We start from the raw sequence: 20,686 nt of genomic DNA, 5'->3' as shown, positions 1-20,686 counted from the left end.
GGGACGTTTGCTTGAGGATGACCGTGGTGACTCCCCTATTGGAGCAGATTCGGGAGGCTCAACAGGAGGCTATCAAGGAGGAGCATCGGAAGAGCGAGCGTGTGGTAGGTCAGGTTTCCTCCTTTGATTATGATGGCAGAGGACTTTTGACACTACACCGTAGGGTGTGGGTGCCGTATCACGGTGGCGTGCGTTAGATTTTGATGGAGGAGGCGCACAAGTCCCGATTTTCTATTCATCCCGAGGCGACGAAGATGTATAGGGATCTTCGTCCGGATTACTGGTGGCCCTGCATGAAGCGGGATGTGGCATGGTACGTCGAGCGGTGTTTGACCTGCAGGAAGGTCAAGGCCGAACATTAGAGACCGCATGGCAAGATGCAGCCGTTGGACATCCCACTGTGGAAATGGGAAGATATCACGATGGATTTTATCACAAAGCTTCCCAGGACCGCACGTGGAGTGGATTCGATTTGGGTCATCGTGGATAGATTGACCAAGAGTGCTCAGTTTATTCCAATCCAGGAGAGCATATCGGCCGAAAAATTGGCCGACATTTATATCAGGGAGATTGTGGCACGGCATGGAGTGCCAGTATCGGTAATCTCGGACAGGGATGTGCATTTTACTTCCAGATTCTGGAAGAAATTCCATGACGAGTTGGGCACTCGTCTGCATTTCAGCACCGCCTTTCACCCGCAGACAGATGGTCAGAGTGAGTGGACCATCCAGACTTTGGAGGACATGTTGCGGGCGTGTGTGTTGGATTTCGGTGGTAGCTGGGATACCTATCTTCCTTTGGCTGAGTTCTCCTACAACAACAACTATCACGCGAGTATTGACCGACCACCGTTCGAGATGTTGTATGGGCGGAAGTGCAGAACCCCGATATGTTGGGGTGAGGTTGGCCAGAGAGTCATGGGAAGCACCGAGGTGGGGCTAGAGACGACCGAGAGGATCCAGCAGGTTCGGAGCAGACTTCAGACTGCACAGAGTCGGCAGAAAAGCTACGCCGATAGACGTCGATCCGACTTGGAATTCCAAGTCGGGGATATGGTTCTCCTGAAAGTGTCGCCTTGGAAAGGTGTCATTCGATTTAGGAAGCGGGGCAAGTTGGGCCCAAGGTTCATTGGGCCGTTCAGGGTTGCAGCCCGGGTGGGCAAGGTGGCGTATAGGCTGGACCTGCCAGCCGAGCTCAGTCAGATCCACAGCACCTTTCATGTTTCGCAGCTGCGGAAGTGCCTGGTGGACGATTCAGCAGTAGTACCATTGGAGGATATTCAGGTTGATGACAGCTTGAATTACATTGAGCGCCCAGTCGCAATACTAGACAGAAAGGCAAAGACGTTGAGGAACAAGAGGGTAGAACTAGTAAAGGTGCAATGGCAGCACCGCAAGGGTTCGGAGTGGACTTGGGAACCGATGGACGAGATGATGGAGCATTACCCCGAGCTGTTTCAGGATCGGGCAACAGACTTTGAGGACGAAGTCTAAAATAAGTGGGGGAGATTTGTAGCACCTGGTTTCCGGTATGTGAATTTTATTTGAGTATTGCCCTATTTTAGCCTTGGACTCGGCGAGTCACAAGGTTCGACTCGCCGAGTAGGGACGAGACCCGGGACACGTTTAAGTGGGCGACTCGGCGAGTCCATATCCTGGACTCGGCGAGTCACCGCTGTTGGATGAAACCCTAAGTTTCAGGGGTTTGCACCCTATTTAAACCTCATATCTGCCTCTTGCCAGCCCCCATTCACCCCCAGAGCTCCCAACCCTCGTCCTAACTTGTCCTAAGCTTGTTTCTTGTGAATTTGAGGCTCTTGTGTGGATTCTTGAAGGTTTTGAGGCAAGGAGGGGGAAAGAGATCAAGAGGAAGGAGAGCCATCCAAGCATCATTGTGTTTTTCAGCAGGTTTCATTGAGGTATATCTCGTTTTCCCCCTGTTTCTATGCTTAAGATTTCATTTAAGGCACTCTTGAGCCATTCCCTAAACTTGTTTGTGCTTAATGTTTCGTAATAAGTGGGTTGACCTTTAGATCTAGACAAGATTGAGCTCCAAGAGCTCAGATCTGTTAGCTTTATGGACCCATGTGGCTTGTTCATCCTAGATCTACCCTTTTTGAGGCATTTTGGACCCTAAAATCCATATTAGTGAAGATCCACACGTAAAGTTGGAAACTTTACGTATGATTCGTGTCTTAGAAGCCTAGATCTATGAATGGCATGGACTGAAATCAAACAAATCGATGTATCTAGTGGATGCATGACGACGACTCGGCGAGTCGTTCATGTGACTCGGCGAGTCGGCTCGCGAGTCACCAAATTGGTCCCTTTTAGACGTATCGAGTTGAGCCGTGAGTCACAGGGGGTGACTCGGTGAGTTGAAAGCTGGACTCACTCATGATAGGACTCGGCGAGTCAATGCCTGAATCGGCGAGTCCAAGGCAATCTTCATAGATCAAGAACAGACTCGGCTAGTTGTTCATACAACTCGGCGAGTCTTAGCGTATGTGTTCTTCGGATGAAGATGAACTCGAAGAGTTGTTCATACAACTCGGCGAGTAGGATGAAGGAGTTGAATGACAGTTTAGAAGATGAACTCGTCGAGTCATAGCCCGACTCGACGAGTAGAATCAGGGACCCAGGACAATAGTTTGCTAGGGACTCGGCGAGTGGAGATCCACTCGGCGAGTCGGGTCAACTAAAAGTTGACTTCGATTTGACTTAGGGCTAGACCAGGGGTAAAATGGTCTTTTTACCCAGAGGACAGTTAGCAGTGTATAATTAAGTATATTGTGGGAATTACAGCCGGGGAGTTTCCGGAGCAGCAGCAGCAGTAGTAGGTGATCAATTCCCACACAGACCAACAGCTATTTCGAGGTGAGTTTCCTTTCAGTAGTAACGGGTCTAAGGCACCAAGGCCGGCCCGTATAGATGAGACGATAGTATTATAGTGTGGGCCGAGCCCGTATCTATTAGTCGAGTTGATTGTGATATATACCAGTATGATAGAACTATTTACACTTGTTGTCTGCGTGATACTTGTATGATATGTGTTGACGGTTGGGTGTGGGCGAGGCCCGTATCCCTCCGAGAATGGAGTGTGGGCTAGGCCCGTATCTCCTAGGTAGCGAAGTGTGGGCGGGGCCCGTATCTCTCAGAAAGTGAGGTGTGGGCGGGGCCCGTATCTTCACGAGTGTGGGCGGGGCCCGTATCTCTCAGAAAGTGAGGTGTGGGCGGGGCCCGTATCTTCACGAGTGTGGGCGGGGCCCGTATCTCCTAATTGCATGTTATTTGTTATATGCTGTATGGTATGGGGTATCATGGGGGAGCTCACTAAGCTTTGTGCTTACGGTTTCAGTTTTGGTTTCAGGTACCTCCTCAGCTAGGGGAAAGGAGCCGACACGGTAGCAGCATGTCACACACACACTCTTCGGTTTCCGCATTTACGAGATTCACTAGGATTGTACTCTGATATTTGATGGGTTGTATGGTTTGATTATTAAAACATGGTTTGCGATGTGTTATGGCGTGATCAAACAATGTTTTTATTTATTAATGTTTTCTAAAAGTAATATTTTCAAATGAAATTTTTGGACATGAAAATTGGGTCGTTACACATCGCAATCAACAATAAAAAAAATGAACGAATTAACATTATCAATTAAACCTTTTAATTGTTGCCTTTGTAGAACCAATTTACGGTGATAATCAGATAGTTTATCTGTGGAAAAACGTCTATGAACCACTAAGATCTGCCGATGAACGTTTATAGAATTGGGTTTGTTAGCCATCATTTCGAAAATGGTGGTGCTAGATTGGGGTTTATCAGTGGTTCACTGGAGCTGAAATCTGGAGACGAAGATGGTAGTTCGTCAAAGCTCATAGATCTGGAAGTGTGATGTACACCGTTTGTCTCAGAGGTGAGTTGTTTTGAACCTTCACTATCTCAGGAACATCTTCGTCTCTCCAGATCCCTATTGCCTAAGTTTCGAACAAACGCCGCCTAGGTTTTCAGAAATAGCCTAGGGTTTCAGATCGAGCTCCATTGTCTTTTTGGTGTTGATTCCAGGTTTGTTTTGGTTTTGTTAGGTGGTGGTGAATGGTGTTTTTTAGTGGTAGTCAAATGATGGTTGTTCAGGAGGTATTATCGGTCATAGGTGAAGGTACCAGAGGTTTTGAGAGGGGATAATGACAAGTGAGAAAGGTCAGAGAGAGAGAGAGAGAGAGAGATATGGAGAGAACCGATGGTAATCGACGTTGGATGGTGGTCTCCAATGGCGGTGAACGGTGATTTATGGTGACGGTGGATGGTGGTTCCCGATGGCGATGAATGTTGGTTACTGGGAGGTTCCTAAAAGAGTAATAGAGAAAAGAAAGAGTTGTAAGAGTATTTCTTTATTTTTTATAATAAACAAATTAATAAATAATTAATAAACAACAAATAAATAGAAAAAAATCAAAAAATAAATAAATAAGGGCAAAATGGTCTTTTTATGTACGGAGGGACTAAGCGTGCAAGAAAAAACAACTCGAGGGACGGTCCGAGTTAATTTTTGATAATAGGGACTAAACACGCTTTCTGATATATCCACGAGGGACGATAGGTGTAATTTACCTTGATCTTTTTTTTCTTTGTTACACACGACACGTGAAAGAGATTGAAAATCGAAGAGAAGGGATTTCATTTCAAAATTCCAATCAGAACTGGTGTCCCCAAATGCAGGTTTCGAATTTGATATCAACCTACCATTGCTACCACCACCAGCATCGGATCTCCTCTTCTCTCTTCCTTCTCAGATCCATGGTCACCGCCACCAGCAGCAGTAGCAGTAGCAGCGTCGCCGCTACCTCTACCGGCGGTGGTGCTTTCACGACGATTGCAGAGAGAGTCAGTTTAGAACGTGATATTAAGAAAAGCAAATTCATCGCTATTGCCGGCCACATCCCCGACGAGCGCTCAGCCCAATCTTTCCTTTCCGAGGTATACGCATCTGGTATTTCTCTCGCTCCAGTATATAACATCGATTAGCCAGTTTTCTGTTTTTGATTCAGTGATAATCGAAAAGTTAATGCTTGATACAACTAAAATTACGAGAATTTGTCTCGTATCAAGCAAAAAACATAGATAATCGAATCTAACTGTTGCAAAATATCAAGTAGAAGCATTTCGTGTTAGAAAACACATCTTCAATCTAAACAATACCTTAAAAACATAATCTAACTTATCAGTATTATGCTTATCGGAGATGTTCAAAATAATTACTGAATCAAACCTATGTCTGTAATTTTATACTAGTGATTATGAATTTTAAAATCATTTCGAGATAATTTTGGCTTAATCTGCTTTAGGTTGGGGTGTTACAAACTTACACCTCCAAAATCAAATTAAGACTTTCTTTCACCTTAATTGTATGACAACTTTAAGCTAAATCTTCATGAATCATGACTCATTAGGTTCAAGATCCTCGTGCAACTCATAATTGCTGGGCTTATAAGGTATATATATCTGTGTTTTCATTTATCATAATCTATTTTTTTATTATGTTTTTTCTTTATAAATAATCAACCTTGCTTTCTAGGTTGGAAACCAGTATAGAAGTAACGATGATGGTGAACCATCTGGTACAGCTGGCAAACCAATTCATTCTGCAATTGAAAATTCTGGATTAGATCGAATAATGGTTGTTGTCATTAGGTAAAATTTATAAAAATTTCTATAAATTTTAAGTGAAGAAATTAATAAAAAAGTTGTTTATTTTTTAGGCACTTTGGAGGGATCAAATTAGGAACTGGAGGTTTAGTTAGGGCCTATGGTGGAGTAGCAACAGAATGCTTGAAAAATGCTCCTACACGACTTATAAAATCTCAAGTAATTACTTTTCCACTAATTTTCATGATTTTATAAAATAAACAAATAAATAATATTTGGAAAACATTTTATTCTTTCAGGTTCGTATGGGTGTTGAGGTTAGTTTTGACCTTTTGGGGGTTGTTTACCATCAGGTAAGACTGAATAAATAGATAGATAAATAAATAACTAGTTTAAATGGTTAATATATCATATAATATATTAATTGAACTTTTGTTTTTGGTGATTTTATTTAGCTTCAGGCGTTTAAAGCTGAAGAAATAAAGCAAGATTATGATACAGGAAAAGATGGAATAACAATGGTGACGTTTAAAATTAGTTTTGATCAGGCTGAAGCATTAGAGGAAGCTTTAAAAACCAATTGCAGTAGAAACCTTGTATTTTACAAGCATTGATGAATGGTCCCTGTGGTTTGTAAATGACGATTTTGCCCTTGCACATGTTGTGACTTGTGACTTAACGTATCAAAATTGATAGAGTGAGATAAAGGGACTGTCTATGAAAAGTTTTAAAACTACAAGGACCTTCTATGTGACCGAAAAAAGTTAAGGATGAAACATGATATTATGGGAAACCATAGGGGCCATTTATGAAGATTATTCTATATTTAATGGTAGGTTATATTTTCTTCCCTGTGGTTTCATAATTATTTTTTATTTATTTTTAAATGTTTTTAACGTTTTCGTCCCTATAAAAAGGTATTTCTATTCATACGTTTCATCCACGTGCAATAATAACAATAATAGTTATAATGAAATTGATAATTGATAATAAAATATAAAAATCAGGATAGATTAATGATTTTACATGAGTTTAACCGTTATAAATTAAAGATATGCATCTCATAGAAGAAAAACAAGATGAAGAACCATTGTACGGACGATACACATTAGAAAAAAAAAAAGCAAATGCATAAAAATCATGGATTATTGACATAGAAGCACAATGATGTTTTCCGTTTGGTTTTAAAGGGTCGTTCAATTAATTTTCGTACTTTTTACCTCACTAAAGTGACAAATTACTTGTCGTTTATACCATTAAAGCCGGTTACCCGGTAATATAATGTGACATGGTCTTTAGATTTTAGATTTCTTCAATTAAATGATATTTCATCAATGACATGTCAACGCCTTTGTATAACTATTCAAAAAATGATTTTACTCCAGTCGGTTATCAAAATCGTGTTGAAGTGTTGAAGATTCTAAGGCTTTTCTCTCTTATTTCTGTAAGTTTTCTCTTGTTTAGGGTTCTTTTGTAGTTAAACTTCATCCGGTTCTTTTCTAGTTAAAGTTCATGGTGAACCCAGATCCTATTTCCTTGAAAGTGCGTTTACACTTTAACGGTGTTTTTATAAGACACCCACATAGATATATTGGAGGTAAAACGTTTATGTTTACTGATCATGATTTCTCTGGAATGGATTTACATGGGTGTTGTGAATTTCTAGAAAGATTTGTTGGAGAACCTTTTGAGAAACTTTATTATTTAGCACGTGATCTCACTATGGCAAATGGTCTTAGGGTAATAACTAACGAAATGAATTATCAAGTGTTTATTGATGTTGCTTATCAATAACCTAAAAGGCCAATAAAACTGTATTTAGATCATACTGGGGAAGGATTTGAGGACTGGTTTGATGAAGAAAGTGATGAAAGTGGTTCAGTGATCCTGGGGGATGACAAAGAAACTGCACAAGGAATCCCCGATCTTGAACCAACCTATATGTTTGATGCTGGTTTGGATGATGAAATCAATGGGGAATACTGTACCCCACTAAACAAGACTAAGGACGATGAGTTTCTTAACAAGTTATGCCTGGAAGGTGGAGAAGAGAAAAAGATTGAAGAGATAGATAATAGTGAGGAATTGGACCATGATGTACTTGAGGAACATCCTATCTTTAATCCTCATGTACACTGGAAGAAGAAAGAACCAATTTTAGGCATGAGATTTGAGGATCCAAAACAACTTAAGAACATGTTATGTAATTATGCTGTTAAAAATGGATATCAACTATGGTTCGAAAAGAATGACAGTAAGAGGCTTCTAGTATTGTGTTGTAAAGGTGCTTGTACTTTCAGGCTATGGGCAAGTTGGATGAGTACAAAACATAGTTTTCAAATCAAATATTTAAAAAGTGAGTATTAATGTGCTAGGAACTACAAATTGGGTTCAATTGTCAATTACAGATGGATTGGTAGCCACTACACCAAGGAGATTTTGCATAGACAGAAACTGACAGTTAGGCAACTACGATTGGAGGTCATCAAGAAATTTGGTATTGAAGTCAGTATTAGTCATTGTAGAAGGGCCAAACAGTATGCTATGAATATTATTGAAGATGCCCTTATTGAGCATTATGCTAAGCTCTGGTCTTATGGAGACGAAATTAGAAGATCCAACCCTAGTTCAAAAGTTAGCATGGATGTTCTTACAATGCCAGATGGAACTAATCACTTTAGTAAGTTTTATGTTTGTTTTGATGGTGTAAAGAAGGGGTGGTTAGAAGGGTGCACGAAGGTGATTGTCACAACTGGAAATTTTGTGTTATGTAATCTATACACTCAAGTTAATGTGAATCCAAAACTTAAGAACATGATTGACACCTACTATTATGACATCAAAAACTCCAATCAAAGGCATCATACAAGTACTACAAATAGTCATCAAACAATTAGAGACCCTAGAAGTCCTTGTTTAAGTCCATTTTGGACTAGGACTTCCTTATTGAATCCAAATGGACCAATAAGCTTCCAATTAGACTATCATGGGCTTAGAACCCTAATTGGGCTCTAATTGGACCCACACTAATTTATTTCAACATTTTGGGCCATGTTGGGCCTAGAATGAAATGAATTAAAAGCCTTGATACATGAATAACCTAAACTAGCCCAATAAAAATATAAAAATCCTACCACATTCTTTTAGACTTAAAACATACCCAAATTAACTCTAACATTGGGCTTAGAATCAAGGGCCCAAAATTTTTCTTTTCCCTTCCAAAAATCTCGGCCCAAGGCCCAAACCCAAGAAAAGGAAGAGAGTTGACTTTGTTTTGCCACTTCATTATTGTCTTTTGGATATCCATGCAACTTATCCCATATCTCCATGCATATCACTTCAAAGGTCATCTCTTCTTCCTCTCCCTCTCACTCTCGGCCGAGGATACATACACACACATCACAAAAATTCAATTCCAATCTCTCTAAGTCTTGAAGAGCATTCCTCCCTCCTCCTTCAAAATTTTCGTGAATCAAGAGCTTCACAAGGAGAATCCATCACCAAAATCATTATCTAGGTAAGTTAATGCTTGGATCCATGCTTTGGACTCTTTCTTGTCTTCAAAAATCTCCTCTTAACTCTCATGAAATCATAAACTTGTGTCTTAGAACTCCATAAACTCGAATTCATCATCAAAGGGTGCTAGAGTGAAACATCACTTCATTTCTTCCATTCTTTTCCTCAAAAACCGAAAGCTTCAAACAAGGTGAGCTTCATACCCCCTATTTTTTTTTTTTTGGGGGGGGGGGGGGGAATACAAGTGAAAGTGTAGATCTATATGTGTTTTGTATGCTTTGTATGATTTCCATGCTTATATGTGTGCTTTTGTAAGTTATAATGTTGGATTTAGCCATAAAACCCCTCAAAACCGAGATATACCTTATGTTAAATGATTTTAGCCTCTACTATATTTCTACATACTAAGTGTTTCTAGAAAAATAGCTAAGTGGTTTAGTAATAATTTCTTTGGGCTAAAAACACAATTTTTGGACCTAAAATGTGAAAAATACAAAATTAAGGGCCCAAATTGACATATCACGAATTCTGATGGATAAGGTGTGTCAAAACAGTTTCAATAAAACCATTTCTGGAAATATACTCATTTAGAGAATTAAAAACATAGATTTCAAGCTTAATGGGCTAAAAATGACATTTTCGGTCCAATGAGGCCCATTATGTGAAATTTTCTGTTTTGGAGGGCCAAAACTGTGTTTTTCTGTAAAAAAGTGGACTATAAGTGTTCCAAGTCCTTTTCAAAGGTTTAAAATGCTTTTTAAATTTAAAAAGGACCAAAGTTGCAAAATTTTACAATTTGGGCCAAAATTGTCAAAATTGCGAAAAAGAAGGGTTATAACCGAGAAAACTAAAATTTCAGGGACTTAAGCTGTTTTCTATGAAAATTATGCTGAAAAATATTAATTTCAATAATTTTTGGTGTTAAAATGTCAAGAAAATTGATTTAAGGACCAAACCGGAAAGTATTTAAATAAAGGGTTGAAAAAGTAAATTTTACAAACAATGAGGGGCTGAAAACAGAAAACTTTCAAGGCTAATTCAATACATGCAATTTGACCAAATGATGGCACCGCGACTATCGATGAAATACAATACATTACAACACCAAAAGTCGTTGTTAAACGAATTGGTTCGGTCTCGAACCAATAAAAATCCGAAACTACTAACACGACGACACTATGACACTACGACACTACGATTCATACTAATAACGTTTGGGAATTCAATATACATGCGAGTGTGCACAGACGTCTACGCACCATCTTTGGGCCCCAAAAGTGTAAAATCTTGTTTGTTGAGCCTAGCTAGCCCAATGACCTGATCTTAAGGCCCGGAGACCTCTATCTTACGAAGTGTTGGGTTTTACCGATCCAACACAACGTAAAAGGACTTTCAATGGCTTGTATACTACTGGTCCCCAAGGGTCCTTTGGTATTGCTAGTAGAGTTTACCTTTTTATACGAGGCGGGTCTGGGACCCCTCGTACCTTTTTATCCCCAACCGGCTAATGGAGTCATCGAGGCCTTCGTGTCCTCTTTCTCTTCGGATGTGGGACTACACGTAGTCAGGGCGGTTGGATAACATGATTAGTACGGACGACGCCTACGGGATCGTTAGTATTGCTATAGACTAGTCGTTTGTGTAACGCGTGTTTGTAGCAAATAATCATGCTCAAAAATAATCCAACGTCGCCTGGTATTGATAACTTCACGCGTGGCAATGGTTTCAATGTAAATTCATGTAATTCAAAGAATTAGGAAAACATCGGGTTTTCCTAGGGTTTTTCAATACATACGGATTCGGAATGCATACAATTTTAATGAACAATTTTTACAAGTATAGAAACAAACAAGCATACCTATGGATCTTCACACCTTTTTGACTATACTATTTTCAGAAAATATCGGATTTTTTGGTGGTTTTCAAACAATACAAAACATTGGATTTCAAACACTACTTATGAACTCACCAACATTTCATATGTTGACGTTTTTCAAAATACTTGTATTCTCAGGGAATCAGTGAATCAAAGGAAATCATATTCAGTGATGGCTTGCAGTTTATTTATGTACGAAACGAACAATTTATTTTTGGGAATGTAATGTTTAAACAAGGTACTTCATGTAAACTTTACTGGTTGTACTATATTAATGCATGGTGACGAATGTTGTTACGTTTCATATATATATACAATGTTATGGTATTCAATTGAGTCACGACAGCCCCCGGACGTTTCCGCCGTCTGGTTCGGGGGTGTGACAGTGATTGGAATTGATGGTTGCTTCTTGAAAGGGTATGTTACTAGTGAGTTGCTTTGTGTTGTGGGGAGATATGCTAAGGAGCAAATATACCTGTAACACCCCCCTCTGACACGTATCACAATATTGTCCGCTTTGGGCCACTCGGCATGAGGACTTCCCAGGGGGTCACCCATCCCGGTACTACTCCCACCCGAGCACGCTTAACTGCAGAGTTCTTATGGGATCTGCTGCCCTCACGGCTTTAAAACGCGTTGTGACAAAGAAGGTATCCACACCCCTTTATAAGGAATGCTTAGTTCTCCTTCCCAGCCGATGTGGGATCAGATCTAACCCACTTTCACCCCCCATTATAGGGTTCGACGTCCCCGTCGAACACATCGACCCGTGCCCTAGCTCTGATACCATTTGTAACACCCCCCTCTGGCACGTATCACAATATTGTCCGCTTTGGGCCACTCGGCACGAGGACTTCCCAGGGGGTCACCCATCCCGGTACTACTCCCGCCCGAGCACGCTTAACTGCAGAGTTCTTATGGGATCTGCTGCCCTCACAGCTTTAAAACGCGTTGTGACAAAGAAGGTATCCACACCCCTTTATAAGGAATGCTTAGTTCTCCTTCCCAGCCGATGTGGGATCAGATCTAACCCACTTTCACTTATAAGGTGTGGATACCTTCCCTATCACAACGCGTTTTAAAGCCGTGAGGGCAGCAGATCTCATAAGAACTCTGCAGTTAAGCGTGCTCGGGCGGGAGTAGTACCGGGATGGGTGACCCCCTGGGAAGTCCTCGTGCCGAGTGGCCCAAAGCGGACAATATTGTGATACGTGCTAGAGGGGGATGTTACAAATGGTATCAGAGCCAGGTTTGAGGGATTCGGGTACACCTTCGGGGGTATTTGAACTCAAACTGAGGAATTGAAGTGATATTTCAAAATAAAACCAAAGTTTTCTAAGAGTAAAAGATTTTCCAGGAAGAAACGTGTGTACGATCAGCCAGCGCCCGAACGGTGAATTCCCAAAATACCTTTATATTATGTGATAATTATTATTAATGTGATGCATTTGCATGCTAGAGTAGGCTAGGTATTGCGAATAGGACTAGAGTGGCCTGTTTTGTGATGCCTTAGCCTAGGGAGGGGTGAGCTGCTATGAGATGCTGAGAGTAATTAGGTAGCAGCTAGGACTTTGTGTGAGACCTGTTACAGAGTGATTTAAGTATAATAGAGTACTTGGGGATTGGGATCCGAAGAGGAAGATTTGGGGTGTGTACTGAGACGGTGCGGACAGTAGTATTGGGCCCGTACTACCGGAAGCACCGGTGCGGTACACAGTCCAAATAAGAATCTTGGGATACCAAGAATCAAGGAGAGGTGGATTGTCGAATGTAAGAGTGTTCGAGTAAATTCTAATTATCGCATGTTGTATTTCAGAGGTTGATCATGGTGAGGACACGTCACATGCCGGAGGATGCCGGAACTAGCGATGAGGAGATTCGACAGATCATTCATGAGGAGGTGGCTGCGGTCATCAGAGCTGAGTTACCAGAGATGTTCGGGTCCATTAAGACCGCGTTGATTGAGACATTTGACGAGCGCTATGCCGCTCTTTCTGAGGCTGCGGTTGCAGCGGCTACCACAGCGATTGCTGCGGCAAGACCCCAGGGAGGTGATGCGACATTGTTTAGGGAATAGTACCGGGATGGGTGACCCCCTAGGAAGTCCTCGTGCCGAGTGGCCCAAAGCGGACAATATTGTGATACGTGCCAGAGGGGGGTGTTACAAATGGTATCAGAGCTAGGGCACGAGTCGATGTGTTCGACAGGGACGTCGAACCCTATAATGGGGGGTGAAAGTGGGTTAGATCTGATCCCACATCGGCTGGGAAGGAGAACTAAGCATTCCTTATAAAGGGGTGTGGATACCTTCTCTATAACAACACGTTTTAAAGCCGTGAGGGCAGCAGATCCCATAAGAACTCTGCAGTTAAGCGTGCTCGGGCGGGAGTAGTACCGGGATGGGTGACCCCCTGGGAAGTCCTCGTGCCGAGTGGCCCAAAGCGGACAATATTGTGATACGTGCCAGAGGAGGATGTTACAATACCTAATTGTCTGGGCTTTAGTATGTGTTGAAAACTGGAAATGGTTTCTATCATTGTTAAGTGATGATCTCAATCTTGGTATAGGACAAGTTTTAACTCTTATGTTAGACTAACACAAAGTAAGCAAAACATTTTATTATTTCTCTTTCACAAAGTATATTACCCAATTCATTTCTAACTACTTGTATGTTGGTATAGGGTCTTATGGAAGCTGTTAAGGAATTGTTACCACAAGCTGAGCATAGGCAATGTGCAATGCACATTGTGGCCAACTTCAGTAAAAAGTTTCTAGGGGCACAATTTGTTAACAAATTTTGGTATGCATGTAATGCAACAACAGAACAATCTTTCAAGAAAATTATGAAGGATATTAAACTTATGAGTCCAGAGGCAAGTAACTACTTGATAGAGAAGGGCCCTAGAACATGGTCAAGAGCTTACTATCAAGTTGGTAGATGTAGTTCTAGTGTGGAGAATGGAGGATTTGAAAGTTTCAATGCAGTCATAGTTGAAGCCAGGAAGAAACCTATCATCATAATGCTTGAAGAATTGAGAATGTATATGATGAACAAGCTATTCACTACAAAAGTTAATGGATGGTCAACTGATGTTTCACCTAAAATAAGGCTGAGGTTGAATGAGTTAAAGATTAATCAAATATTTTGGGAGGTATTGCCAAGTGGACTTAACCAGTTTGAGACTAGGTCAGGAAGTGAGGCATAGATGTTGATTTAAACAAAAGGACATGTTCATGCAGGATGTGGCAACTTAATGGTTATGGGTGTGTTCATTATGTGGTTGCCATTAGCTACCTCAATAAAGATGTTGAGAAATATATGGATCCTTATTTTTGTAGAGCAATGTATATAAAGACCTATCAGTACAAAATTTGTCCAATGAATGGAAGCAAGATGTTGCCTGAAACCAAAGAAAGTTGTTCCAAAACCAAAAATTTTCCAAGGAGGTAATTTCACAATCAAACTTTTTGAAAAAAAAGTGTGTTACATCGAAATGCACCAAAGAAGGTCTTTTAAAAGAAAAGTGTTGAAAAACGAGAAGTCTAACATTACCGTCATTATCTTTGTTATTATCATTATCTTTGTTATCATCGTTACCTTTGTTATCAACAATATCTTCATTAATATGAGTGATCTTCTTTGTTACTAAACCAAAAGGAATAACCCCGTTCGTTACTAACATAATCACGTCAGCCTAGTGAGGCGCGATTAAGCTTGATGATGGAAAATAATTTTGGGTCGTTACACCGGCTCATTAGGATGCACCCTCCTATTCCATATGTGTTACTGATCATCATGATGTGCCCCACCTTGATAAGAATACGCTAGGTTCTTGTAAAGGTGATGTTGTTTCGTTAAAGGTGCTCCATGCGTGAGAATGCGCTTCATGTATGGAAAGTGCGCCCCTACAGATGCGCTAGTTCAAGCTTGATGCGTTCCTATGGGCGTGGTAGACGGTCATTCACATCCCTCAAGTTGAGTTCATGAACTTAATTGTTTCTATTGTAATTCTATACATGTTGGGCTCGATTTTACCTCCAACTTATTTTTTGAACGACTAACACACACCCCTTCTAAATCCTACTCCTAACTACTCTTTTGTTCACGATGAGACTTAACCCTCGACCGTTAAAGAATGAACACATTTTCAAACACTTTGATATCGTTAGGTCAAATACCCTTTGGGATGACACCTCTAACTAACAGACCCTTTTACCCTTTTACGTAACTCAATTGGTTTCATTGGTCTCAGAATGACATATTTAAGGTTCGGATAAAACTAATAAACATAATGATGTAATATTATTTATATACTCACAAACCGTACACTCGAAATTGAATGAGACATGTACGTGACACTTTGAATGGGTATGTAGGGACTAAAATTTTAAATTTACACTTCAAAGCACTGAAAAAGTATACTGGCAAATAGTGGATTATTTGTTCTTTTTGTTTGCTATAGAGTAGAGACAAAGCGTGAACATGTGAGATACGCACTCAATACCATCAAACCAAGTAGTTGATAACAACATTCTACATTCATTAAACACTTGGAAAGCTCACTCGTACTTGACTTAACCTTAGGTGACAAGTTTGTTCCGATAGTACTAATTAACGCTTGAAACCCTTGAAACTTCTAAATCATTCTAAAAAAACTTTAACCATCTAGTTGGGTAACGGTGATCACTAACAAATACAAAGAATCCTACTAGCTAATACACAAATAAATCCCTCAAAAGAGCCACAAATACAAGAAAATTCCTACCCCTACCACATTGTCAATACATCTACAATCAAAATCAGATACAACCCGAAATACGTGGTCTTTTATTTCGAGGCATATCCAAGAATGCTCCACGATCCATAACCACCTTCAAAGCCCTTCGTAGCTCATGTAACCCTTGTTCTCTGGTTGCTCCAAAAACTTGAACCCATAACACACATTTGATTCTCCCACCCAACGTCGCTATCTCCATGCGCATCACTTTCCCACGTACTAACCCCAAAGCTCTCTTTAACTCGACTATTAGTTCACCCCTATCCTCGCAGCACATCAGGACCTTTATCATCATCTTCCTCGTACTAGAATCCTCTCCAATGTAAGTTAACTGGAGTTCATCATTCTCACTTGGAATCATATTTCGTGTCGTATCATCACTTTGATCCGTTCCCTTGGGCTCCAGTTCCGCCGCCATCTTCTTTAATTCCTTCACTCGCCGGACTACCTCAGCCAACAACGAAGCTTTGTCGGTCTGTTAAGAAAGGAAATGTTACAATCGTAAAAAGCTTTTGATATATATCAAACCGACTAGTTTTTTCTTGTTTTTGTAACGTGTAAAGCTTTGGAACGTGGATAGTACTTTGACGTTGCTGGGGAGGAGGCTGCGGAGGGTGGCAAGGTGGCCATTGATTCGCTTTCGTCGTCTCCGTTCAGCTTCGCTGTGCCTATTGCAAGCTGCTGTCGCCTTCTCCTCCGCTGACTGTGCCTCCGTGACTGCTGATAGTTCTCCGCCGCCGTGATCATATACCAAGTTTCTTATAATACTGGAACAGTTACTGAGCTCGTAACCATGAGTTGGTAGATACTGCATCATTCTTTGCAAAAAACAAACGTTAGTTTAAGCTGAGTGCTGAACAACAGGGATTGATATAAGTAGGTGTGATGTGTGTGTGAAACTGTGGTGTTAAGTGTGTCTGAGTTACATTTAGGGTCAATCTGTCCACGTCTTATGCTGGGCGACAGGCCTACAAAGACAATATGAAGGGGCCCAGTGGCACCCGTGACAGGTGGGAATTATGTTGTCGCAACACAAAATAACCCTTTTGCTTCTTTTGACGAAATGGAATTATATCAACTTTTATTAACAGGTTAAAAAGATATAAAATTTATCGTGTATATATATATATATATATATATATATATATATATATATATATATATATATATATATATATATATATATATATATATATATATAGGCTTAGTTAAATCTTTAAAATGAATGGCAAATTTTCTTCTTCTTCTTAGACCATCTCCAACCCATCTCCATTTTTTCTTCTAAAAATAGAGTAAAAAATGGAGTAATGGATTAAGTTCAAGGGAAAAAATTGAAAAAAATATGAAATTTGTAATTCCATATAAAAGTGATAAAATGTAAACTTTGAGACCATAAAAGTAAGCTAATACATATACATATAAATATGAATAAAGTATGTGCATATACGTATGTATACGCAAATGCATATACATATCCATAAGAATAATTATGTATGTATGTATGTATATATATATATATATATATATATATATATATATATATATATATATATATATATATATATATATAGCAATTGAATACATATGATTATGTTTATGCATATGCATATACATATCCATATGTATATGACATATGCATATATATATATATATATATATATATATATATATATATATATATATACATATATATATAAAAGATAATTAAATACATATGATTATGCTTATGTACATGCATATGCATAAGAATAAATGTTTGACATATGAACATTCATAAGTATATGCATATGCATAATAATAAGTATATTCATAAGGCTATTAAATTCATATATATATATATATATATATATATATATATATATATATGCTTACGTATATGAATAAATATATGCATGTGCATATTAATAACTATATGAATATGCGTAACATACCAAAATATGGATGTTTAGAAGGTGAGATAGAAAAGGAAATAAGTTGGAAATTGACAAATAGTAATAAATGTCAAACGGTCAAAGAGAGTAAATTGATTATTTTACATAACCAACAAGAGTTATAATAGTAAATATGCCACCATTGTACGAGTTATATGAGTTTTATATGCTTATGGTGTAATGGATTAAGTGCAAAGGGAAAAACTGGAAAATAATATCAATTTTGTAATTACATATAAACACTACAACAAAATGAAGCTAATGCAACCTCGTTAAAAGGTTACATTAGGCCTTGAAAAAGTTGCATAATGCGTAATGCAACCTTTTACCAAGGGTTGCATTAGGTAAAGTTGCATTAGATCTAAAACAACTTTTTTCTTAAAAAATACAACCCTTTTTGAAATAGTTGCAAGTCTTTTTTAGTTTCAACTTTTTTTAATTCAACATTTGGTATGGAAAAGCAACTTTTTTTATGTTCGTATGCAACTTTTTTTAATTGTTTTAGTTCAGAAAATGCTACTTTTTTATAATCAATTGCAAAATTTATTATATTTCTAGTAAGAATTACAACCTTTCTATATGGTATATGCAATATTTATTACGTCTTTAATTGCAAAAAATGCAACCTTGTTTATAGTCAAATACAATTTTATTTTTGTGACTTTTCTAACGCCATAACAATAATAACATAAATAACAATCATAATTCAAAATAACAATCATAAATCAAAGTAACACAAAGTTATCAACTATAATCACAAAAAAAAAGTATTAAAATCCTTGTACACATGTACTAAACATAGAAGATAAATCATATTAGCAATTATCGACCTTCTCGAGGTTGTTGTTTCGCCAACTTTCGTATCATGGTTTCAAGGTTTTCTTGTTGGTTTTTAATATCTATTCGTATAGCTTCTAATTCGACCTATTTTTTTCATGGTCATCTTAATATCCTTCCGCATTTCAATCAACTCATTTCTTTCAACTTCATTTCCTTTGAATGATTTCATAAGCTGCTGGAATCATGTATTATGCATCACCACCACCAATTTTTTTTTTTTATCAATCTATTAGTAACGCCTGTACCATAAAATCAATGGTATCTATCATTCTCTTAGTTCATCACAATCGTATAAGGATCTACGACATTTAGAGGTTTTTACTTCTTCATTTGTTCTTACAATATCTTTCAAAACTGAATATGAGGATACTACCAAAATATCTACCATTAAAAATTTGTTTATATCGTAAAAAAACTGCATTTCAATGTAGAAAAAACGGCTTTTTATTGTCTAAAAGACAACCACTTGATGTCCAAAATTCTTCTATCAAAAGAATGTTTTTAATGTAAAAAAAATGCATTTTAACATCTAAAAAACTGCATTTTAACATACAAAAAACAACATTTTAATGTCTAAAAACTAAAATTTAACTTCTAAAAATGTAGTTTACTATAAAAAAGAAATACCTATTGTTAAATTGAAATACAAACTTACAATTTTCTTTATGGTGTCATCATATGTATCAACATATAAAAGCCCAAATCTTTTAGTCTTACTTGGTTTTCTTGAATCCTCAAAAGTCTATTCTTCTCGTAATCATTCAATTCTTTTTATGCACTTTGATCTTGCTTGTTTTGTTATCCCATTACCGACCTGCTCAAAAGTGAAATTATCAATTTAAGTTCAAAATAGATAATACTAGCATTGTGGTATCACTTACATGTAATCTTTTCCTACAATCATAATACTAAATCGAAAAAAGAAAAAAGAAAAAAGAACTTGACAAATAAGATACAATGTCACTTTGGTACTTATGATTACACCGAATCGAAAGGAACCTGCAAAACAACCATACATGCACCTCTTGTTTAGAATCTAACAAGGTAAAAAATAAAAAACTTGCAAATTATTCCAACAAGATAAACATCACATTATAAAATAAAATCTATCAAATATAGTAAAAAAAAACCTTTGTTTTTCAGTTACCTTCAAAACTGAACTTTCATAAAGTATTGACTTATTATCACTTGCTTGTTACTCAATGCATAAAATGGCATGAATTAATTTAGGTAAACACAAAATGTTTTAAGTATTAAGCTAACTTATTACAAAAATGTAAAATAAAAACAAATATTATTATTATTATTATTATTATTATTATTGTTATTATTATTATTATCTCAATGACCCTCGTTTGCATCTACTTCCATCCAATCTCATAATGTATCACCATAACCTAAATCGCCTCCACATTATTAGCTTCATCAACCCCATCTAAATTTTCATTTGCGTCAACTTCTTAAGTACTAAAGATTTAATAGCAATTTATGGAATATGCATCTCTAACAATAATCAATAGCAATCATATGATAATATACATGTACATACATTTAGACACCATAACCAAGAATATATTTAACTATTTAAGAAAATACCAACTCGTATGATGCAAATAGAAAAGCAAGTTGCTATTTTATGAGTTTTTTCAAACTATTATCCACTTCAATATTAGTATTGTCAAACAAATGTCACGTATGACCAATGTAAATGATAATCAATTTGATAAGTGATAAGGATTGGCAAATATATATATATATATATATATATATATATATATATATATATATATATATATATATATATATATATATATATATATAGCATTAATTAAAAAAATGTCTTTTTCTCATATTATTGTTTTTATATTACGATCTTCCAACAAACTATCAATCCATTTTGATGAGATTTTGAAATATACGCAAAGTCGTTTCCAGTATCTAGTAGGTCCATCGTTCTATTTCTCCTAGTATTTTGAAATCAAAATGATTGAAATATAAATATGATCTCTAACTGAAAGAAAGTTATACACTTATAAAATTACGGGAATTATAAGGGAGATTACTGATATCTAGGAATAATATAGTCAATAGAAAAT

At 37.8% G+C, this 20,686-nt stretch overlaps 2 protein-coding genes across 2 annotated transcripts; one reads left to right on the top strand and one right to left on the bottom strand.

Moving 5' to 3' along the window:
* Positions 1–4,647: 4,647 nt before the first annotated feature.
* LOC145031696 (ribosomal protein S5 domain protein) lies at positions 4,648–6,356 on the top strand. The gene is made up of 6 exons (XM_078980303.1): positions 4,648–4,980; positions 5,454–5,495; positions 5,579–5,694; positions 5,763–5,868; positions 5,949–6,002; positions 6,105–6,356. Exons 1-6 carry the CDS (start codon positions 4,717–4,719, stop codon positions 6,261–6,263), a joined length of 741 nt encoding a protein of 246 aa, XP_078836429.1. The 5' UTR covers positions 4,648–4,716; the 3' UTR covers positions 6,264–6,356.
* A 9,187-nt stretch (positions 6,357–15,543) lies between these two features.
* LOC145029105 (transcription factor bHLH30-like) lies at positions 15,544–16,732 on the bottom strand. Its single transcript, XM_078977727.1, has 2 exons — positions 16,403–16,732; positions 15,544–16,294 (listed from the first exon to the last, which is right to left on the bottom strand). Exons 1-2 carry the CDS (start codon positions 16,634–16,636, stop codon positions 15,842–15,844), a joined length of 687 nt encoding a protein of 228 aa, XP_078833853.1. The 5' UTR covers positions 16,637–16,732; the 3' UTR covers positions 15,544–15,841.
* Between the last annotated feature and the right edge of the window lie 3,954 nt (positions 16,733–20,686).

Source organism: Lactuca saligna, chromosome 2 (genome assembly GCF_052625555.1).
Source record: "Lactuca saligna cultivar CGN05327 chromosome 2, ASM5262555v1, whole genome shotgun sequence".
Classification (NCBI taxonomy): domain Eukaryota; kingdom Viridiplantae; phylum Streptophyta; class Magnoliopsida; order Asterales; family Asteraceae; genus Lactuca; species Lactuca saligna.
This window is presented reverse-complemented; position numbering and strand designations above follow the sequence as displayed.